The sequence below is a fragment of the Podarcis melisellensis genome (assembly GCF_964234715.1).
Source record: "Podarcis melisellensis genome assembly, chromosome: 5".
NCBI classification, from domain to species: Eukaryota; Metazoa; Chordata; class Lepidosauria; order Squamata; family Lacertidae; genus Podarcis; species Podarcis melisellensis.
Genome location: NC_138537.1, coordinates 100,454,987 through 100,479,145, shown reverse-complemented (window position 1 = coordinate 100,479,145; position 24,159 = coordinate 100,454,987). Strand labels below are relative to the sequence as shown.

The window sequence follows — 24,159 nt, the reverse complement described above, 5'->3', positions numbered from 1 at the left end:
TTCAGGGCGACTCCTGCGCCTCCTGACCCAGGGCAGGGAGCTCAGCAAGGGGCAAATGCGCCAGCAAGAGCCGATTTGCCAGAGGGCTAGAAGAGCTCCAGGGATGCACTAGAAGCCTTAGCTTGCCTAAGCATTAAAATATCACACCAAAATATGGTATGTGCATTAACTGCACCATTTTTCATAAGATGTAGCACATTGTGAGCCTGTCACCTGAATCTTGGGAGTAAATCACATTAAACCGAGCCGGGGTCAGGAGGAAAGATGTGAACATGAAGCCTCACAGAAACTAAACTTCGCTAACTTAAATTTACTTGGCAGATTGGTTAAAAAGAAGGTAAAATTCTTCATTCATTGGGCAGCCCAATTTGACTTGCTTTTGATAGAACACAGTAAGTGCAGGTGGCGCTGTGGGTTAAACCACAGAGCCTAGAGCTTGCCGATCAGAAGGTAGGTGGTTCCAATCCCCAGGACGGGGTGAGCTCCCGTTGCTCGGTCCCTGCTCCTGCCAACCTAGCAGTTTGAAAGCACGTCAGAGTGCAAGTAGATAAATGGGTACTGCTCCGGCGGGAAGGTCAACAGCGTTTCCATGCGCTGCTCTGGTTCGTCATGCTGGCCACATGACCCGGAAGCTGTACGCCGGCTCCCTCGGCCAGTAAAGCGAGATGAGCGCCGCAGCCCCAGAGTCGTCTGCGACTGGACCTAATGGACTTTACCTTTAAGAATGCCATTTGGTGCATGCCTTAGGTTTTCTACACGCGTGGCCACAATTATGCTTTTATTTGTTACACAGCACTTGACCTATCTGTGCCTTGCTCAATATTTGTCTTACGTTACGGCCGTTCAAAAAGTTTGCAGGTCTGTTCTCAGATATTTCCAGGGGGCAAAAGCCCAGCCAGCTTCTTTTCACAGTAGGTATTCTGCACGGATCACGGAGCTCCGTGCTCACCAAGGCACAGAAAGGCAGGATGTGTTCCCAGATTGTGGCCGTGACATTCAATCTGTTTGGTGTAGCAAGTAAAAGGCTGCAGAATGGAATTTCTTTGTGCCTGCCTCAGGTGAAGAGGGCTCCCTAGCAGTCTAAAACCAGGGTCAGGTGGGTAGAAAACTTCTTCTGTATGGGCTCATTCCATTAAGGTCATGCAGTGTGAGGGCTTTTTGTTCTGTGAAGCACAGAATGGTGTCTTATTGCATATCACGGCTCTCTCTGCCCTCTCTGCAATATGCTATTGCGTTGCCAAGATGGGTTGTAGTTTACAGCATAATCTTAGTTCACAATTACACTGCTTGATCAGGCCAAGTTCATCCAGTCCAACAATAAGACAGTGGCTTCTGGAAACATCTACTGTTCAGGCATAGACTGCCATGGGACATGGAGGTTCAGTGTAGCTTGTGGTGACTTGTTTCTTAACCTAATTATGCCCTGTGTCACAAACTTCCCTTTGTCTAGAAAAACATAATGCAGTGGTGCCTCGGGTTAAAAACTTAATTCGTTCCGGAGGTTCGTTCTTAACCCGAAACTGTTCTTAACCTGAAGCACCACTTTAGCTAATGGGGCCTCCCACTGCTGCGGCACGATTTCTGTTCTCGTCCTGAAGCAAAGTTCTTAACCCGAGGTACTATTTCTGGGTTAGCAGAGTCTGTAACCTGAAGCGTCTGTAACCTGAAGCGTATGTAACCCAAGGTACCACTGTATACAAAAATTAGATCATTTATTTTATATAGAAAACTGTATAAATCTCTTAATCAAAATATTCTTTAAGTGGTGTACATAATAAAATTATCAATGAAACACAGATAAATCAGAAAACCTTTAAAGACAAATCTACACAATTAAATTATGTGTATACATAATAAAAAATGATGCCTAAGAAGAGCACTGCTGAATCAGACCCTGTGCCCGTCTTCTCACAGGGCCCAACCAGAAGCACACAAGCAAAATCTGGGCAGAATTCTTCTGAATTCTGAAGCCCACCCCACACAACTAGACATGGACATTTAGTTGGAAGTAAATCCCTTTAAACTGAGGGGCCCCATTTCTGTATGATCAGGTCTTTGAATATCAGCATTGCCACTGCATCCTTGGTACTTGAAGCCTGAAGTCCCACGCGGATGTGGAGATGCGTGGCTGCATCTCTGCTTTTCTAATGCATGCAGGGGGCAGAGAGAATTCAGATCAGGATTGTGAATTCTCTTATTGATTATGGAAACAAAAGCCTGTGCATATACATACTTTACCTGCTGAGGGAAACAGTAGCTTTATATGAGATTTTCATCAGGGAAAATTTTCCCAAAGGAAAAAGTTGAGCCCCTTCTTGCTCACCCCTCACCCCCGCTATGGCCCTGTCGGTTCTGGTTTGACCTGAAGCCAGACTGAAACAAGGTAAAGGGTTCTCTGTCTGCCAGACCTCAGGAACAAAGAACCAATACATTTGGTCAATATATGGCCTTAATTGGCCAGTATCAGGTTGACATGGTTTCCGTTGTCTTTGGCAGGAAAGGGGTTAACAGCCAGGCACTGGCTCTCAAAGGAAAGTCATTCTGCTATTGTCTGCTCAGGCAGATAGGGAGAGTGTGCAAGACTATTCACCAGAGAGCTTGCTAGCAATTTAAAATAGACTTGCTGCTTTCGAGCAGACATTTAAAAAATAAATCCATAGCTAGCATTAAAGCAAGTTTCATATCTGTCAATGGAGAGTTATGCATGGATTTAGAAATAGCCCTTTTTGCACATAGCATAATCCTAGCTATCCTGCCTGCCAACAAATTCTATCCTGCTTTTTCCTCTTGGAGTTACAGTCACTTCTACAGAGTGCAGGTAAGAAAACCGATACAGTGTTTGCTTCTGGTAAGTTTTACTATAGCCATATTTGTGTTTTAAATTTTTCTGTCTAGGATACTAGGATATAAAATATCAAATTTCAGGCACAATATTCCTCACATGGAAGATTTGTATCAGAGCGTCTACTTAAGCTGATTCAAGGTCTGGGAGAATTATGAGAGAAATCTGGTATCAAATCTTCTTAGAAGAGGTAATGAGATAAGCATGATCCATAGAAAGAGGCTGCAGCTGGGATATATGATGATTGACTGGGGGTTGTCTACACTGGAGCAAAATGTAGATTCACAGAATCCTCTCTCCCCATTACTGTCCATGCTACATGTTCACTATCACAAACCTTACAATTTCCCCTTTCAAGTGAGGTTTTTCTGATCCTCAGAAAGTCTGAAAGAGCCAGGATAAAAAACAAACAAACCGGCACTTAAAAGGGGGAAAGTCTGGGACAGGGGTCAGCAAACTTTTTCAGCAGGGGGCCGGTCCACTGTCCCTCAGACTTTGTGGGGGGCCGAACTATATATTTTTTTGGGGGGGGGATGAACGAATTTCTATGTCCCACAAATAACCCAGAGACACATTTTAAATAAAAGGGCACATTCTACTCATGTAAATACACACCAATTCCCGGACCGCCGGATGTAGAAGGTGATTGGGCTGGATCCAACCCCTGGGCCTTAGTTTGCGCCAGTATGGATGTTCCCACAGCCACACTGAACTTAATGGGACTTACTTCTGAGTAGACATTAATTTAGAATATGCACTGCTAGTCACAAAAATAACACAATGGTTTACAAGAGTATATACATTAAAAAACAATTTAAAAGTTATGCCACATAAATTTTTAAAAATCAGAAATCAGCTAACTAGAACAACAACAAAATAAGGTTCTTTGTTGCTTGTTGTGCCATGTAATAATTTATTCTGCAATAGCCAGGTTCCCAAAAGTTAAGTTCTGTTACATATCTGGAAGTCCCTTGTTCAGTGGGACTTACTTCCAAGAATAAGGGCAGATGGGAAGGTAGCCCATCTAGAAGGGAAACTTTCATCCTCCGCTGCCTTGTGGGAGATCTTCAGGAGAAGACAATACTAAGGAGTAAACCGCACACAAATGGGTATGGAGTCTCTAAGGCAACAGCTGGATGGCACCTTGCATGCCTCCTTCTGGCAACTCCTGTAGCCAAACTGGTGCTAAATGTATCGCTCTGCTTTCCTTTGGACCCCATCAGCCAGGCTGGGCAGACCAGGATCTCCATGTGCACTGTTCAGCCTTGTGCCTGGGGAGGCCACTTCAGTGCTGCAAATGCAGTGGTTTGATTTCACCCTCGGAGGCTCACTCCATTGTCTCTCAAGACAGAGGGATCCCAGCAACAACAGCTACAACAATGTAGTGTAAATTAAAATGCATGCAATCCTATAATAATTAAAAGTGAAAATCAAAACTGAATGCTGGGATCAGCCACTGTGGATAATTACCTACCAGATAATAATTATTCTGATTTGGAATTTTACCTAACAAATTAATTGTAGCAGAAGCAATTGTTACTAAAAATAGGGAGACTATAGATATATTTATAAAAATCATTTTGGTATTACAAGCAAACTTTTTTTTTCCTTTTTAGAAGCGAGACTTACTTGTACCATTTTACCTTTTAAGTCACCGCTCAAAATTTCTACAGATATCAGAATCTAAGGACTGCTTGGGGCTGTGGGGGATACACTCCCCAAACATCTCATTGAGGTTTGGGTGTGTTCAGTGGCTGCAGAATGAGACCTGACTGTTTCTTGGGAATAGAAAACTGGGCGGGAGGGGGAACAGAATGGAGTCCCATGGAGAAAGCATGGATGGCAGGCTAAACATGGAACAGCTGCTATGTTTATGGCAGGAAATGTATTTTCTTTCCATGTAAGGTTATGCACACAAATTACAATGCATAAGGAGTGTGGGAGTGTAACTGAAATGCTTCGTTTTTGTTGCCAAACCAGAAGAGAGGCATCCACCACAAGGAAGTGCACTGAACCTGGAAACAAGGCAACATTATTTATATCAAACTTTAATTCTCATCATACTACCAACTCTTCACATGTTCAGTTTTTGTTTTAGATCACACAAGTTATTTTTAATTATCTGTATAACATCTGCAGTAACCAGGTGCTGTATCCCAAATAGTTTTTAAAAGGAAAAAAACTTGTGTTGTTTTGTTTAGCTACGGGGACCTGGAAGGACCTGTGCTATCCCCATCCTGAATGTTAGCCAAAGGATCTTTGAATAGCAAGCTTAGCATTAACAAAAAGGGAGTACCATCTGCCTTCTAAGAGTTTCACAATAGCTATGAGAATGGTAAGGAAAGGGCAGTCAGCTAAGGAACGTTATCTCAAGTGCAGAGTGCAGCTTCCTTTGTCCTCTAAGAAGCTAAACTGAGAAGCTCTAGGGGTAGCTTGGCCTGCAGGAGGCAGCTTCTGAAATTCCCTCTTGTACACACCTATGAAAGGCGCAGGAGGCCTGCCCTCTTTTCATGACTATCCTGACACCAAATCTAAGCTCTTTAGTGCTATAAAATAAAATGGGGAAAAGGTTCAGGAGAGGGGGGAAGAAAAGAAAAAAGATTCTCTTTCTCCTTCCTGGAACCTCCTCTGCTCTGTGAGCTCTGAACATGCTGCATGTTACTTGTTCCAAGTTGGTTAGCATCCTGCACAGGAAAACAACTTTTAGGAACTAGGGTTATACTGTGGTACCTCGGTTTAAGAACAGCCGTTTACGAACTATTCGGTTTACGAACTCTGCAAAACTGGAGGTGGTGTTCCGGTTTGCGAACTTTACCTCGGTCTAGTGGAAGGGCAGGGACGCGGGTGGCGCTGTGGGTTAAAGCCTCAGCGCCTAGGGCTTGCCGATCGAAAGGTCGGCGGTTCGAATCCCTGCGGCGGGGTGCGCTCCCGCTGCTCGGTCCCAGCGCCTGCCAACCTAGCAGTTCGAAAGCACCTCCGGGTGCAAGTAGATAAATAGGGACCGCTTTCTAGCGGGAAGGTAAACGGCGTTTCCGTGTGCGGCTCTGGCTCGCCAGAGCAGCGATGTCATGCTGGCCACGTGACCCGGAAGTGTCTCCGGACAGCGCTGGCCCCTGGCCTCTTGAGTGAGATGGGCGCACAACCCCAGAGTCTGGCAAGACTGGCCCGTACGGGCAGGGGTACCTTTACCTTTACCTTAGTGGAAGGGCACTGGTGGCAGGAGGCCTCATTAGGGAAAGCACACCTCGGTTTAAGAGTGGTTTCGGTTTAAGAACGGACTTCCAGAACGGATTAAGTTCATACACCGAGGTACCACTGTACTGCAACCTTTTGTTGTGAGTCCCCTCTTATTTTATTTTGTTGTAGTATTAGCAGCAGTAGTAAACAAAAATAATAGTTGTAATAATATCATCTACATTCTCTTTCTCTTCCATCTTAACTATGTGGGAATGTTAAGGGTAGTAGGAAAGGATATACTGAAAAAGTATTATCCTTCCTTCACTCATGCTAGTGAGTGATGTAGCAGAGCAGATTCCCCTCAATATAGCTGGAAGCTTGTTTGCAGATTCATTTGAATCTTTTAGTTAAGATTTTTTCCTGGTGCCCCCTTTAATCCCTCTTAAAAGATAAAGACACAAGAGTCTTTCTGAGTAAAGTAACAAAAGAATTACTCACATTTCAGTTCACAATATGATCTCTGAAAGATAGGCTTTACTTAGTGGTTACACATAGAAACTGAGTTCATCTCCTAGGGCAGGCATGGCCAAACTTGGCCTTCCAGTTGTTTTGGGACTACAACTCCCATCATGTTAGCTAGGGATGATGGGAGTTGTAGTCCCAAAACAGCTGGAGGACCAGGTTTGGCCATGCCTGTCCTAGGGAGACTGAGCTCACTGAATACATTAAGATAACAAAATGGCTGCAGGAGAGCAGCATGGCAGCAAAAGAGAGAACAAGACAACACTGGAACAAAACTGAGAAAATGGCTGCATGACTCGGCTCTTTTGTCCATCTCCCAGGTCACATGCAGGGGGAGGACGCTCCAGACCAGTGGAAGAGGACATTACCCTGACTGGATGTCCCCCTGCCTGTGCACCAATGGATTACATCCCACAAACTATTGGATATTTGAAAAATGACTAATGGAATTAAAGGGACATTTATTTATCACTTAAAAATATATATCCTGAGGTTGCAATCCTGTATTCCTATGCCAACACACATGTTAGGCACACACTGAAATCCCATAGGATTTAGTGGAAGGTGCAGCCTGATCCTGTGCATATTTACTTGGAAGTAAATGCCATTGTGTTTGATGGGACTTAACATTTGATAAGTGCTAGGGGTTGCAGTCCCAAGTTCACACAGCTAAGTGCGGCCAGAGTAATGTCGAGCAGCAGGGTTTGGTTAATAAATTACTAGCTTCTTGTTATGGAGGTTCAAAGTAAATACAAATGCAGTGATCAGTTCATTTTAAGAGAGAAAAGTAACATTCTTTTCTAGCACAGCAGTAACAAAGACTGAAATTTTTATTACACTACCCATTGTTCTACCAGGCCTAAACACACTAAGCACAATCAAATGAAGATCATGGGGCACAGTTTTAAGAGCTCAACCACAGTGTGAACGGTGGGAAGAGATAAATCTGGCCAGCTTCAGAGTGTCTTTCTTTGTTCCACAAACTGCAGCCCAGAAATGATGAAAAAACCCACTCTATATGCTTCAAAATGGCTTTGTCATGACAGCATAGTTTTACTCTGGAACACCATGACCATAATCTGTGAGAAGATTGTTTAGCCCAGCAGCATTGACACATCACAATAGGTTCTCTGGTGGACAATGTTTCTACTTTGGAGAAAAACCTTTTACTGAGATGTTTCTGCTGATGACTGTGTCGGAGGTCTTTCTGCTTTTGGGCTGGGCATGGAGATCAGACTGCATTTGCTCACCCACCACTTATTATAAGAATTGTTGGATTCGACGATTCCCGGGCCTTACAGTTGATCTGGAGCGTTCACAGAGAAGAGGGGCCTACATTCTCAAAGTCTACACAGAAGCTACAGCCCAACAATGCAGCCGGACCTGCTGCCTCCTAAAGAATGGTAAGAATTCATTTTCTTCCTCTGTAAAAAATCAAAGCAGTCCATGTTAAAAACAAAACATTAACTGTTCAGCTGATGAAGGCGTATGATTTGTAACTATGCATGCATAAAGGTAAAGGGACCCCTGACTGTTCGGTCCAGTCGCAAACGACTCTGAGGTTGGGGTGCTCATCTTGCTTTCCTAGCTGAGGGAACCAGTGTACAGCTTCTGGGTCATGTGGCCAGCAGGACTAAGCCACTTTTGGCGAACCAGAACAGCGGAAATGCTTTCCCGCCGGAGGAGTACCGATTTATCTACTTGCACTTAAGAATCATAGAATCATAGAGTTGGAAGAGACCACAAGGGCCATCGAGTCCAACCCCCTGCCAAGCAGGAAACACCATCAGAGCACTCCTGACATATGGTTGTCAAGCCTCTGCTTAAAGACCTCCAAAGAAGGAGACTCCACCACACTCCTTGGCAGCAAATTTGATGTGCTTTTGAACTGATGTGCTTTTGAACTATGTTGGCAGGAGTAGGGACTGAGCAATGGGAGCTCACCCCATCGTGGGGATTCAAAACACGGACCTTCTGATTGGCAAGCCCCAGGCTCTGTGGTTTAGACCACAGCGCCACCCGCGTCCCTATGCATGCATACATGCAAGTATAAAAGCATTCTGTCACACCCAAGACAACAGTGACAAAGAAACAGAACGCAGAATGAGGCTACGCAGAGGAAAGATGTAAATAGGAGCTTAATAGAGGCCCACTTGAATTGTGTCCTTGGGTTTCCCCTTTGCTTTCTCTGACATAAATGAGTGGTTGCTTGTTGTTGTTTAGTCGTTTAGTCATGTCCGACTCTTCGTGACCCCATGGACCAGAGCATGCCAGGCACTCCTGTCTTCCACTGCCTCCCCAGTTGGGTCAAATTCATGTTCGTAGCTTTGAGAACACTGTCCAACCATCTCGTCCTCTGTCGTCCCCTTCTCCTTGTGCCATCCATCTTTCCCAGCATCATGGTCTTTTCCAGGGAGTCTTCTCTTCTCATGAGGTGGCCAAAGTATTGGGGCCTCAGCTTCAGGATCTGTCCTTCCAGTGAGCACTCAGAGCTGATTTCCTTCAGAATGGATAGGTTTGATCTTATTGCAGTCCATGGGACTCTCAAGAGTCTCCTCCAGCACCATAATTCAAAAGCATCAATTCTTCGGCGATCAGCCTTCTTTATGGTCCAGCTCTCACTTCCATACATCACTACTGGGAAAACCATAGCTTTAACTTTGTTGGCAAGGTGATGTCTCTGCTTTTTAAGATGCTGTCTAGGTTTGTCATTGCTTTTCTTCCAAGAAGCAGGCATCTTTTAATTTTGTGACTGCTGTCACCAACTGCAGTGATCATGGAGCCCAAGAAAGTAAAATCTCTAACTGCCTCCATTTCCTCCCCTTCTATTTGCCAGGAGGTGATGGGACCAGTGGCCACGATCTTCATTTTTTTGATGTGAAGCTTCAGACCATATTTTGCGCTCTCCTCTTTCACCCTCATTAAAAGGTTCTTTAATTCTTCCTCACTTTCTGCCATCAAGGTTGTGTCATCTGCATATCTGAGGTTGTTGATATTTCTTCCGGCAATCTTAATTCTGGCTTGGGATACATCCAGCCCAGCCTTTCACATGATGAATTCTGCATATAAGTTAAATAAGCAGGGAGACAATATACAGCCTTGTCGTACTCCTTTCCCAATTTTGAACCAATCAGTTTTTCTGTATCCAGTAATAACTGTAGCTTCTTGTCCCACATAGAGATTTCTCAGGAGACAGAAGAGGTGATCAGGCACTCCTGTTTCTTTAAGAACTTGCCATAGTTTGCTGTGGTCGACACAGTCAAAGGCTTTTGCATAGTCAATGAAGCAGAAGTAGATGTCTTTCTGGAACTCTCTAGCTTTCTCCATAATCCAGCGCATGTTTGCAATTTGGTCTCTGGTTCCTCTGCCCCTTCGAAATCCAGCTTGCACTTCTGGAAGTTCTCAGTCCACATACTGCTTGAGCCTTCCTTGTAGAATTTTAAGCATAACCTTGCTAGCGTGTGAAATGAGTGCAATTGTGCGGTAGTTGGAGCATTCTTTGGCACTGCCCTTCTTTGGCATTGGGATGTAGACTGATCTTCTCCAATCCTCTGGCCACTGCTGAGTTTTCCAAACTTGCTGGCATATTGAGTGTAGCACCTTAACAAAATCATCTTTTAAAAATTTAAATAGTTCAGCTGGAATATCATCACTTCCACTGGCCTTGTTATTAGCAGTGCTTTCTATGGCCTATTTGATTTCACTCTCCAGGATGTCTGGCTCAAGGTCAGCAACAACACCACCTGGGGTGTACGAGCCATCCATATCTTTCTGGTATAATTCTTCTGTGTATTCTTGCCACGTCTTCTTGATGTCTTCTGCTTCTGTTAGGTCCTTACCACTTTTGTCCTTTATTATGGTAATCTTTGTACGAAATGTTCCTTTCATATCTCCAATTTTCTCAAACAGATCTCTGGTTCTTCCCATTCTGTTGTTTTCCTCTATTTCTTTGCATTGCTCATTTAAGAAGGCCTTCTTGTCTCTCCTTGCTATTTTTTGGAAATCTGCATTCAATTTCCTGTATCTTTCACTATCTCCCTCGCATTTTGCTTGCCTTCTCTCCCCCGCTATTTGTAAGACCTCGTTGGACAGCCACTTTGCTTTCTTGCATTTCCTTTTCATTGGGATGGTTTTTGTTGCTGCCTCCTGTATAATGTTACGAGCCTCCATCCATAGTTCTTCAGGAACTCTGTCCAGCAAATCTAAATCCTTAAACCTGTTCCTCAATTCCACTGTGTATTCATAAGGGATTTGACTTAGATTGTATCTTACCGGCCCAGTGGTTTTTCCTACTTTCTTCAGTTTAAGCTTGAATTTTCCTATAAGAAGTTGATGATCTGAGCCACAGTCAGCTCCAGGTCTTGTTTTTGCTGACTGTATAGAGCTTCTCCATCTTTGGCTGCAGAGAATATAATCAATCTGATTTTGATGCTGCCCATCTGGTGATGTCCATGTGTAGAGTCGTCTCTTGTGTTGTTGGAAAAGAGTGTTTGTGATGACTAGCTTGTTCTCTTGGCAGAACTCTATTAGCTAGCCTTTGTCCTGCTTCGTTTTGAACTCCAAGGCCAAACTTGCCAGTTGTTCCTTTTATCTCTTGATTCCCTACTTTAGCATTCCAGTCCCCTATAATGAGAAGAACATCCTTCTTTGGTGTCATTTCTATAAGATGTTGTAAGTCTTCATAGAACTGGTCAATTTCAGTTTCTTCAGCACCAGTAGTTGGTGTATAAACTTGGATTACTGTGGTGTTAAACGGTCTGCCTTGGATTCGTATAGAGATCATTCTATCATTTTTGAAACATTTTTGACTATGGCAGACCAACACGGCTACCTATCTGTATCATTTTTGAGATTGCATCCCAGTACAGCTCTCGCCACTCTTTTGTTGACTTTGAGGGCCACTCCATTTATTTTGCGGGATTTTTGCCCACAGTAGTAGATATGATGGTCTTCCGAACTGAATTTGCCCCTTCCCGCCCATTTTAGTTCACTGATGCCCAGGATGTCAATATTCTTGCCATCTCATTTTTTACCACATCCAGCTTACTAGGGTTCATGGTTCTTACATTCCAGGTTCCTATGCAATATTTTTCTTTACAGCATTGGACTTTCCTTTTGCTTCCAGGCATATCCGCAACTGAGCGACCTTTCGGCTTTACCCAGCCGCTTCATCAGCTCTGAATCTACTTGTACTTGTCCTCTGCTCTTCCTCAGTAGTATGGTGGACGCCTTGCGACCTGAGGGGCTCATCTTCCAGCGTCATAACTTTTATATGCCTGTTGTCTTTGTCCATGGAGTTTTCTTGGCAGAGATTCTGGAGTGGGTTGCCGGTTCCTGCTCCAGGTGGATCACATTTGGTCAAAACTCTCCACTATGACCTGTCCATCTTGGGTGGCCCTGCACAGCATAGCTCATAGCTTCTCTGAGTTATTCAAGCCCCTTCGCCACAGCAAGGCAATGATCCATGAAGGGGAGTGGTTGCTATTTCCTACTAAAAAGAAATGGGAAGTGCAGCACTTACGGCCTTCTTGTCATGAGAGCCTGGCTCTAAGTGATAGGAGATCCATAGAAGGTTACAATGAGTCTCTGCGTGCCAAGTGTATTGTTCTCCTTTCAAGATGCCCACTGACCCATGTTGCCCCCTTTCATATTGAAGAAATACTAAAATATTAGGGCCAAAATTCACCCTGTTGTCTGTGAGCTGTCAAATTATCATCCTCTTCCTATAAATAATGGATCTAAAACTTGGAATTAATACATTTCATTTGAAAGTAAAGAAGAATACAATTAATCTAGTGCCATTCTTTGTTCTTTCACTGGAGCTATGAACCATAACTTTAGTGCTAATGGCAATAAATAATACAAATATAAGAAGATTCTGTCAAGACCCAAGGCAAACACAGTAGAGATTCACCAGCACAAAACATGCAACAAAGCAAAGCATGAAAATATTGGCTGTAAAATGTGCCCTTCAGTTTCCTAGTTCTGCTGGACCTCTCAGCGGCCTTTGATACCATCAACGACTACATCCATCTGGACCGTCTGGAGGGGCTGGGGGCAATATCATACAGTGGTTCCAAGTGGTGGTGGGGGGATGAGTATTCAGGCCCCTGGGCTTTCACTTGTGGGGTGCCTCAGGGTTCTGTCCTCCACCCCATGCTTTTTAACATCTACATGCAGCCACTGGGAGAGATCAGCAGGGGGTTTGGGTTGGGTGTTCATCAATATGCGGATGATACCCAGCTCTACCTCTCTTTCAAATCAGAACCAGTGAAGGGGGTGAAGGTCCTGTGTGAGTGTCTGGAGGTGGTTGGAGGGTGGATGGCGGCTAACCGATTGAGGTTGACTCCTGACAAGACAGAAGTACTGTTTTGGGGGGACAGGAGGCGGCCCGGTGCGGAGGGCTCCCTGGTTCTGAATGGGGTAACTGTGCCTCTGAAGAACCAGGTGCTCAGCCTAGGAGTCATTCTGGACTCACAGTTGTCCATGGAGGTGCAGGTCAATTCTGCGTCCAGGGCAGCTGCTTATCAGCTCCATCTGGTACACAGGCTGAGACCCTATCTGCCCGCGGAATGTCTTGCCAGAGTGGTGCATGCTCTAATTATCTCCCGCTTGGACTACTGCAATGCGCTCTATGTGGGGCTACCTTTGAAGGTGACCCGGAAACTGCAACTAATCCAGAATGTGGCAGTTAGGTGGTGACTGGGAATGGCTGCCAATACCATATAACACCGATCCTGAAAGACCTGCCGTATTTTTCGCTCTATAACATGCACCTGACCATAACACGCACATCGTTTTTAGAGGAGGAAAACAAGGGAAAAAACATTCTGAATGAAACAGTGGATATATCAATTTTGTGCTTCATGCTGTGGCCACAGACATGTGATCTGATGGTGAATTTGGGGTGACCCAATGCAAAAATCCTGAGAATCCCTGTGGATCCATGCTTTGTAACCACGTTTTTGCACCATTGCAGCCCCAGGCAACAGTGGGTGTGTGATTTTGGGGGGGCAGGCTGTAGCCATGGACATGCTATGTGCTCTGATGGTGAATTTGGGCTGACCCAATGCAAAGATCCTGAGGATCCATGTGGATCCATGTTTTGTAACCACGTTTTTGCACCATTGTAGCCCCAGGCAACAGTGGGTGCGTGATTTTTGGGGGGCAGGCTGTAGCCATGGACATGCTATGTGCTCTGATGGTGAATTTGGGCTGACCCAATGCAAAGATCCTGAGGATCCATGTGGATCCATGTTTTGTAACCACGTTTTTGCACCATTGTAGCCCCAGGCAACAGTGGGTGCGTGATTTTTGGGGGGCAGGCTGTAGCCATGGACATGCTATGTGCTCTGATGGTGAATTTGGGCTGACCCAATGCAAAGATCCTGAGGATCCATGTGGATCCATGTTTTGTAACCACGTTTTTGCACCATTGTAGCCCCAGGCAACAGTGGGTGCGTGATTTTTGGGGGGCAGGCTGTAGCCATGGACATGCTATGTGATATGATGGTGAATTTGGGGTGACCCAATGCAAAGATCCTGAGGATCCATGTGGATCCATGCTTTTTAACCACATTTTTGCACCATTGCAGCCCCAGGCAACAGTGGGTGCGTGATTTTTGGGGGGGCAGGCTGTAGCCATGGACACGCTATGTGATCTGATGGTGAATTTGGGGTGACCCAATGCAAAGATCCTGAGGATCCATGTGGATCCATGCTTTTTAACCACATTTTAAGTGGGGAGGGAAGGAAAAACACAGAAGGGACAAGGAGCAGGAGAGGGGTGTGCAGAGAAGCAGCTGGCTAAGAATGCAGGAGAGGGGTATAACGGGAGGGAGGAAAGGAAGGCAAAAGTTTTCCCTCACCTACCCACCCAAGCCAGCCAGCTCTCGCGCGCTCTCTCTCTCTCCCTCCTGCATGTTTTCAGCAGCACCGGAGCACAGAGACCACACGCTGCTTTCCCCTCTGCTTGCCTGGAGGGGAGGGGCTTTCCCTGCTCTTTGTTCCGTTTGAGCAAACACAGCAAGGAAACAGAGGAGGGTGGGCAGTAAGACCCTGAGGCAGAATGCAGGAAAGCAGCCACTTCCTCTTTTCAGGTTTCCCTTCTCCCAGACGCGCGATTTGATTTTTGCCTGATTTTTTTTGCCTCCCCTCGCGCCATTTGGCTCCAGGGACCAAACATTCGCTCAATAACACGCACAGACATTTCCCCTTCCTTTTTAGGAGAAAAAATCTGCGTGTTATAGAGGGAAAAATACGGTACATTGACTCCCAGTACATTTCCGAGCACAATTCAAAGTGTTGGTGCTGACCTTTAAAGCCCTAAATGGCCTTGGCCCAGTATATCTGAAGGAGCGTCTCCACCCCCATTGTTCTACCCAGACATGGAGGTCCAGCTCCAAGGGCCTTCTGGCGGTTCCCTCCCTCCCATCAGATGTCAAGGAACTATCCTACTTTTAAAAGACATCTGAAGGCAGTCCTGTTTAGGGACATTTTTAATGTTTAATGCTGTGTTGTGTTTTTAATATTTGATTGGGAGCCACCCAGAGTGGTTGGAGAAACCCAGCCAGATGGACGGGGTATAAATAATAAATAAATTATCATCATCATCAATAATAATAATTATTATCAGTGTGTCCCAAAATATCCCTTTTTATATGGGCTTTCCAAGCTATCCCATTTCCATAGCATAAACTCTTCAGAGGTCAGAGTCATGTACTTCTCCATAGAGCAATCAGAAAAGATGCATAGGCAGTCAAAACACTGGTTAGCTACAAAAGGAAAAAGTTTATAAACTATTGGTTTAGGGAAAAAATGCTAGTTGCAGACTCTATTCTGGTCTGAAACGAAAAAGGCTGGTTAAAGCCATGTGCTGGAGCAACCAGCACAGAGCTCCTTACATACTGAAGTCCACATGGAGAGTGAAAAAGAGAACGAAGACCGGGGGTGGATCTACACACGGGGAGGGGGGACACTATAAACAAGTCAGAAATTAGAGTGGTATAAGAAAAAAAAATTAAACCCTATGGAGCCTGGATAGCTCAGTTGCTTAGACCATGGTGCTGATAACACCAAGGTTGCAGGTTCGATCCCTGTATGGACCAGCTGTGTATTCCTGCATTGCAGGGGGTTGGACTAGATGATCCTCAGGGTCCCTTCCAACTCTACAGTTCTATGATTCTATGAAAAAGTGTATAAAACTTTTCTGCTCTCTGGCGCCATCTGGTATTGCATGTTTATAGCACATTCAAATCATTGTTGACCCAAGGTGGGAAGTGGTGACATATTCCAACATGGCAACATAGCTTACTCTATAGCTTAACCTAATAATAATAATAATAATAATAATAATAATAATAATTATAATTATAATTATATTTATACCCCATCCATCTGGCTGGGCTTCCCCAGCCACTCTGGGCGGCTTCCAAAAGAATATTAAAATACTGTGATACATCAAACATTAAAAGCTTCCCTAAACAGGGCTGCCTTCAGATGTCTTCTAAAAGTCTGGTAGTTGTTGTTCTCTTTGACATCTGGTGGGAGGGAGTTCCACAGGGAGGGCGCCACTACTGAGAAGGCCCTCTGCCTGGTTCCCTGTAACTTGGCTTCTCGCAGCAAGGGAACCGCCAGAAGGCCCTCGGTGCTGGACCTCAGTGTCCGGGTAGAACGATGGGGGTGGAGACGCTCCTTCAGATATACTGGACCGAGGCCGTTTAGGGCTTTAAAGGTCAGCACCAAGACTTTGAATTGTGCTTGGAAATGTACTGGGAGCCAATGTAGGTCTTTTAAGACCGGTGTTATATGGTCTCGGCAGCCGCTCCCAGTCACCAATCTGGCTGCTGCATTCTGGATTAGTTATAGTTTCCGAGTCACCTTCAAAGGTAGCTCCACGTAGAGCGCATTGCAGTAGTCCAAGTGGGAGATAACCAGAGCATGTACCACTCTGGCGAGACAGTATGCAGGCAGATAGGGTCTCAGCCTGCATACCAGATGGAGCTGGTACACAGCTGCCCTGGATTTGACCTGTGCCTCCATGGACAGCTGTGAGTCCAAAATGACTCCCAGGCTGCACACCTGGTCCTTCAGGGGCACAGTTACCCCATTCAGGACTAGGGAATCCTCCACACCTGCCCGCCTCCTGTCCCCCCAAAACAGTACTTCTGTCTTGTCAGGATTCAATCTCAATCTGTTAGCCGCCATCCATCCTCCAACCACCGCCAGACACTCACACAGGACCGTCGCCGCCTTCACTGGTTCTGATTTGAAAGAGAGGTAGAGCTGGGTATCATCCACATACTGATGAACACCCAGCCCAAAATCCCTGATCATCTCTCCCAGCGGCTGCATGTAGATGTTGAAAAGCAAGGGGGAGAGGACAGAACCCTGAGGCACCCCACAAGTGAGGGCCCAGGGGTCCGAACACTCATCCCCCACCAGCACTTTCTGAACACGGCCCAGGAGGAAGGAGCGGAACCACTTATCAAACGCCGCTGAGAGGTCCAGCAGAACTAGGAAACAGCTCTCACCTTTGTGCCTAGCCCGCCGGAGATCATCAACCAGTGCGACCAAGGCAGTTTCAGTCCCATGATGAGGCCTGAATCCTGACTGGAAGGGATCCAAATGGTCCACTTCTTCCAGGCGTGCCTGGAGTTGTTCAGCAACCACTCGCTCAATCACCTTGCCCAAGAATGGAAGATTTGAGACTGGGCGATAGTTGGCCATCGTGGCCGCATCTAAAGATGGTTTTTTAAGAAGCGGTTTAATAACCGCCTCTTTCAGCGGGTCTGGGAAGGCTCCCTCGATGGAAGTGTTCACCACCCCACAAAGCCCATTTCCCAGTCCTTCCTGGCTAGCTTTTATGAGCCAGGATGGGCAAGGATCAAGGAGACAAATGGTTGGTTTCAGTCGTCAAAGCAGCCTGTCCACATCCTTGGGGTAACAGATTGGAATTGATCCCACACGACGTGACTAGACAGGACTCTAGTACTCTCCCGGCCCGGCCCTGCTCCCACGGTGGAGTCTACCTCTTCTCGAAACTGAGCGACTTTATCTGCAAAAAACTTTGCAAAATCATTGCAGCAGATCATGTGGCCCATACTGGGTCCCGATGTAGCAGGTGGTTCTGCTAAATTGCGAACCACCTGAAAAAGTCTCCTGCTGCTGTTTTCTGCAGATGCAATAGAGGCGGTGAAGAAAGTCTTCTTCACCGTTGCTACCGCCACTTGGTAGGCTCGACATTGAGCTCTAACCCCTGTCCAGTCAGATTCAGAATGGGTTATCCGCCACCGGTGCTCTAGCCGTCTCAACGATTGTTTCATTGCCCTCAGATCCGTGGAAAACCACGGGGCTGTCTGGGCTCCATGCAGTCGGAGAGGGCGCTTCGGAGCCAAACAGTCAATAGCCCTGGTTAACGCCACATTCCAGCGGGCCACCAGGGAATCAGCTGAAAGGCCATCAACATGGGATAAAGCATCCCCTACCACTCTCTGGAAACCATTTGGATCCATTAAGTGGAGGGGGGCGGACCATCGGTCCCACCTCCCTGCAGAGGGGAAGGGTCGCGGAGAAGTCCAGTTGCACCAGGAAGTGGTCTGACCATGGCACTTCTTTGGTTTCGCTTTTACTTAGTGTCAGATCACCAACATCCATAGAGGTAAACACCAGGTCCAAGGCATGTTCGCGGCTATGGGTTGGGCCAGACTTATTATCATGCACTAATTAGATTCATGCACTAATTAGATTCAAACCTTGTAGTTATATGACGCTGGAACCCTAAAGATTCTTGTTTGGATAATTAACTGTGAAAATTTTGTTAATAACTAGCACTACTGATTACAAATGATTAGAATTTATAAACATTTACAACAGGAGCTGACATATACCACATTTTCTGTGATAACCAACAAGGAGAATCAGCGGATAGCTATGCTACAATATCACTTTTCCTGTATTTTATTACTTCAAGCTATGGGAAGGGGACTAGACACAAACCTGCCCTTTTCTCTGGCAATCCTGTGTTTGGGTTAATTTATTTCCACCCTGAAAGTTCATGGCCACATCATTCCTCCTGAGACATGCTTACATTTCTAATGGAAACTGAATTTTCAATAGGTTGAGGCATGCAACAGACAAAGCAAGGAGGTGTAATCATAATGTAAATCACATTTCCCAGTGCACAGCTCCACCCCTCACTGCTGCTCAAGAACTGGAGTGCTGGAAGATGATGCAGTGTTGTGTCTATTTAACTGTTGAACAATTTTGCCTGATAAATGGCATTTGAAATGCATTGTGAAATACTCATAAAATTATCCTCATTGCACCTAGCTGGCTTTGCCTGTTGCTTTTTTCCTTTTGGTGTACCCCCTTTATAAAAGATTGAGACAGCTGTCTTGTCATTACCCAACTTAGCAATGCGGCTACAATTTGTAACCGTCTTCCAAGCTCACCCTTGCCTTTCTCTAGCCATGGATTGTTAGGTTTCGGAACTGAGCTTTCTAACAGAGAGCAGTACTACGTCACACAGCTGGAGCAAGATGTGAGCTGGGAAGATAAAGGAGCTGATTGAAATCAGATCTAATGGAGTGAGCTCATCCATTACCCAAGTACTGAACTCGCACAACAAAACTCACATTTAATGATGTTTAGATATCCTGATAAGTAACTCTTCCAGCATACGAAATTCTGCCTTGCATACTTGGACATTTTAGATTTGGCTATGGATGTACTGATGCTTCTGGGTCAGAGAAGAACAAAAACATCTACATAGGGCTGCCAATTAACTAGAAAAATAGCCTCACTCACTTTTTGATATCCGAGCTAGCTGTCAACAGTTTCTGTGTCGGTTGCCCAATTTATTTATTTTCAACTCCGTCAGGTCACAGATTTTTTGAAATAGAAATGATCAGCTATAGATTCTGCTTCAAGACTCAGCCTGTGTGATAGGAGTAGCTGGTGTGCTGGACTTAGACAGGTTATGTCCAGTGCTTTTTTTCTACACCAAAAGGTTCTGGAACACACCTCCCTCAGAAGATTGACCCCAGAGCCCAAAGAGGGTATCTTTGGGGTGGGGGGGAGGCGTCTTCTCTTGAGCCAGAGGCAGCCTCTGTGAGACTCGGTTTGTCCTGCCTCAGCCACCTTCATGGTGCGTGTGTGTTCTCTTCCTCCTGGGAGAACAAGGCGGCCAGCCTGCCCACCAGTTCAAAGGCGGCTGAGCAACAGGTGGGCAACTTCTTTAAACTGCTCTGCTAAGAGGCCCATGGCTGCTCGCCCCTCAGCAGAGCAACTTAACAAGCCCCTGCCCCACATCTCTCCGGCTTCCATGCGCCAGAGTTGCATGGGGGCTTGCTCGGCTGAGGCACAGCTTTCCCACATGTCAGTTGTTACCTGGGAGGTTGTAGAGCCTCAGCAAAACCCCACTGTGCCCCTGGCTTGCCTGCACCTCTTCAGAGCCTGTAGAGGATATCCCCTTTGAGCTCCGGGAAGGGTCTCCTCATGAGCTGGAGGTACAGTGAGGCTTTGCTGAGTCTGGTTAGGTCTCTCCCTCCACTTCCAGGGCCCAGCTGAGAGGTGCCAGAACACAGTCCCAGTGAGCTCTGGCAGAAGAAAAGCCTGGTTATTTCACCCACAGGCGAGTCTAAAGGAGATGTATTCATGTATAGCAGGGATAGTCAACCTTTTTATACCTACTGCCCACTAAAGCATCTTTCTGGATGGTAAAATTTCCTTACTGCCCCCCAGTGCTCGATGGAAGGAGGATTCAGCTTATGCTGTAGAACCCCCTACCGCCTATCTAGAATCCTGAAATGGCCACTAGTGGGCGGTAGGGACCAGGTTGACAACCCCTGATGTACAGGCATGATATGTATCCTTAACTTTATTCTGAAATCAATGCAAAGCTTTTCTTCCTTCTGTTGCTGTTTTTAGTTTCCTGTAACTTGGCAGTTTTCTATGGTGAAACCAATGATCAGAGTCTTAACTGCCTGCATGTTTATTGCCCAGCGTTGGAGAGCTGCATACTGAGGCCTTGGATCAATGTTGTGTTGTACAACATCACACCAGGTAAGGCATCATTATGCACACACAAAGAAGAAAGGGTTGCATGCCACTTGCAAATGTGTGTAACACATTAAAGAAATAATTAAAAAAAACATATTTGGGAGAAGGAAATTTAGAGTAGAAAAGTGATGGGAAGTTCTTAACCATTTCCCTGCCAGGGATGGAATAACAATGCTAAGTGCAAAACTGGAGACAATTCCCGTCCTCACATAGATTTGGCAGTCTGCAGTGTCTATGATGAGGAGAGATGCTTCTTCCCTCGTAACAACTTCTAATGGGATTTCTTGAGTGAGGTTGGGGTTGGCAGCATACCAAATCTATCCTACCTGAACTTTGGGGACACTTTGCAAAGGGGTGTGAAAATATGTCCAGTGACTTTTCTTCACTTCAGTAACTTCAGCTAGCACAGTAATATTGCAAAGCATTGCACTGAAGCAATGTTGTGAAGGTGGAACGGTGGTTAGCAGATGCTTCAGTCATTTTGTTTTTAACCTATAGCTTTGTATCTTCATGGGCACTTTTGCCCACCTGATTTCTGCAGGTTAGTGAAATATAAAGCGGAGACAGACTGCACACAGATAGGTTCAGCTGGCAGGTGTCCTGGCTGCTGCTCAAAACACCCTCTTTGAAGAGATCTTTATTGAGGCAGACTAACAGTATGGACTGGGTGGCAGGAATTAGTAGGAATAGTAGGAATTAGTAGGAATTAGTAGGCAGCTAGAAGCAGCAGTCAAAGTTTAAGGAGTCCAGGTTTAGGGCAAGAAGTCCAGAACTGCACAGAGGCCACACCCACCAGTCAAGCTTTTTAGTAAGGCAGGATAAATTTACTGGCAAGGCTCCTGTGCCTTGGAGGAATGTCAAGCTTTGGCAGGGTGGGTCTATTTCCACCTGCATAGCTCCAAATCCCCTAATGACTGCTCCCAGTGGCTTTGTATAGATGTTAAAAATCAACCCCTCCCCCAGTAAAGCCAGAGCCCAACAGAGTACTCATACACTATGCTCTTCATGGGCATGTTATCATGTGCAACCAGGAAGGCTTCCATAGTTAGGAAACACAGGTGAATTTAGGTGACACAGACATTAAAGCCTTTACTTGTGCTCGGATTCTGCTTTGACAGGGGTTGATCCGGATCTTCTTGTGTTTGAGAAACTCTCTTTCAAAGATATGAATACCAGGTCCTCTCTTAATAAATGGGAAGTGCATGGAAGTGCAAGGATTGCCAATTTAGAAAAATGCCAGAATTCAACAACCAGTTCAAGGTACCTTCTTCCTGAATCTTTATCTTCTACAGTGGTCCAAGAGCTGGTAAGTAACAGCAGCAACACAAGTACTGCACCTGCCCCAGTTCACAGGTCTCCATCCAGCACATATTTAGGACCTGCAGATGCACCACTGAAGGACTATTTTACTAAAGTGGCAAACATCTCAGAAAAGAATGGTTCAACAGCCATGTCTGACAATGCAACTGCACTTCCTAGCACTGCCGTTACATCTATCAAGATATTATCACACATGCCCAGCCCAGCCCATCTGAATAGCAGCAAACACTTTAACGAAACCAAGGTATACAGTGGCAGGAATTACACATCAGACAATGAAGACCAGAAATCAGCTTGGGAGGAAGTAGAAAGGGGGAGCTGGCTACTTCCGGTGACACTCTGTTTTTCCTTGACTGTGATTTGCTGTTGCACTATTATTCTTGCAACTGGGTGCCATCGAAAGAGGAATGGTCGGTATAAACCAAGACGGAGAGGTGAATCCAGACGGTTCATTAGATACACTATGGTTAAAAAAAGCTTTTAATGGTAAATATTCCAAATCTAGAGACAAAGTGAAGGCTAGATGATGAATATGTAAGAGAAGAAAAGGGAACTCTGCAATCCTATACATCTCCACTCAGAAGACTCATTGATATGTGTTTGGGACTGATTATCGGAGATACAGTGGTACCCCGCAAGACGAACGCCTCGGAAGACGAAAAACTCGCTAGACGAAGGAGTTTTTCGTTTTCTTAGCCGCTTCGCAAGGCGCATTTCCCTATGGGCTTGCTTCGCAAAACGAAGCTTGCCCCGCAAGCTCCGGGGATAGCGGGGAAGTGCAGCGCGTCAATGAATGGCAAAAGCATATTCCAAGATTTATTTGGAAAGTGAAGAAACCGAGAATAAAATACAAACTTCTTACTGACATTAAAGACAGAGGTTTCTCTCTACCAGATTTAAAATTATACTTTGAGGCAACCTGCATTTTCTGGATTCAGGATTGGATTAAATTAGAGAATACAGACCTGTTAGACTTGGAAGGGCATGATAATAGATTTGGTTGGCATGCATATATACGGTATCAGAAAGCAAAAATCCACAAAGGATTTCATAATCATATAATAAAAGATGTGATTTTTAAGGTATGGGAGAGATATAAAGATTTAATAGAACAAAAAACACCAGGATGGATATCCCCAGTAGAAGAAGTATCTTTAAAAAAGGTAAATATGAGGACTAAATGGCCAACATTTAGAGAGCTGGTAACAGAAGTGGATAACCAATTACAGTTAAAAGAATTTGAGGGAATTAGAGAGAAGGTAACAGATTGATTGCAGTATTTTCAAATAAATGAAAAATTTAAAAATGATAAAAAGAAAGGTTTTAGCTACACAATATCAATAGTTCAAAGAGAAATGTAGAATACAAAATTACTGTCGAAAATGTGTAATTTGCTGTTGGAATGGGAAACCAAAGAGGAAGAGGTTAAGTGTGTAATGATAAAATGGGCAAAGGATGTGAGACATACTATACAAATGAGTGATTGGGAAAGGCGTTGGAGGACAGACTTGAAAATTACTGCATGTTTCTCACTTAAAGGGAACTACCGTATTTTTCGCCCTATAGGACGCACCGGCCCATAGGACGCATCTAGATTTGGGGAGGGATAAAGGGGGGAAAATATCCCCCCCAGGCCCGAGCTTCCCCCTCCCCCAGCCCCCAGAACGGGACCCAGAGCGATGCCGAAGCTGCGTACAGCTTTGGCATCGCTCTGGGAGCTTGCGGGGCTGGAGGAGGGGGAAGCCCTCCGCCAGCCTTCTAACCAAGTCGGGGGACAGCGGGAAAGGCGCGCTGCACCTCTTCCGCTGTCCCCCAAGTTTGCGGGGCTGGCGACGGGGAGGAGCAGGCTTCTCCCCCCCGCCAGCCTTCTAACCAAGTCGGGGGACAGTGGGAAAGGCACGCTGCGCCTCCTGCTGTCCCCCAAGTTTGCGGGGCTGGCGGTGGGGCTCTCCTGAAGCCTGTATTCGCCCCATAGGACGCACACACATTTCCCCTTCATTTTTGGAGGGGAAAAAGTGCGTCCTATAGGGCGAAAAATACGGTATATGAAAATGATGTACTAATGGTACTTAACTCTGGTAAAACTTGCTAAAATGTATAGAACAAGTTCCAATAAGTGTTGGAAATGCAGAGAAAAGGAGGGTACGTTCTATCATATGTGGTGGGAATGTAAGGTTATTAAAAGCTTCTGGGTAATGATCTATAATGAGCTGCAGAAAATGTTTAAAATAGCTTTT

The 24,159-nt window shown here is 45.4% G+C and overlaps 1 protein-coding gene across 2 annotated transcripts; it reads left to right on the top strand.

Annotated features, from left to right (window-relative positions):
- Positions 1-11: 11 nt before the first annotated feature.
- MANSC4 (MANSC domain containing 4) lies at positions 12-22,533 on the top strand. 2 transcript variants are annotated; one of them, XM_081913377.1, is made up of 4 exons: positions 12-2,818; positions 7,399-7,944; positions 20,471-20,605; positions 21,721-22,533. In XM_081913377.1, the coding sequence occupies exons 2-4, from the start codon at positions 7,716-7,718 to the stop codon at positions 22,404-22,406; spliced, it is 1,050 nt and encodes a 349-aa protein (XP_081769503.1). In that variant the 5' UTR covers positions 12-2,818; positions 7,399-7,715; the 3' UTR covers positions 22,407-22,533. The 2 variants fall into 2 exon arrangements, with proteins under 2 accessions (XP_081769503.1, XP_081769504.1); XM_081913378.1 differs by lacking the exon at positions 12-2,818 and adding an exon at positions 2,989-3,032.
- The last annotated feature ends 1,626 nt before the right edge of the window (positions 22,534-24,159 follow it).

Excerpts from the sequence above, each read along its gene's own strand:
- MANSC4 (XM_081913377.1), top strand. The coding sequence starts at position 7,716 with ATGTTTCTGCTGATGACTGTGTCGGAGGTCTTTCTGCTTTTGGGCTGG. Across the intron at positions 7,945-20,470 it reads CTGCTGCCTCCTAAAGAATG|TTTCCTGTAACTTGGCAGTT; the intron begins GTAAGAATTCAT and ends TGCTGTTTTTAG. Across the intron at positions 20,606-21,720 it reads GTTGTACAACATCACACCAG|GGGTTGATCCGGATCTTCTT; the intron begins GTAAGGCATCAT and ends CTGCTTTGACAG.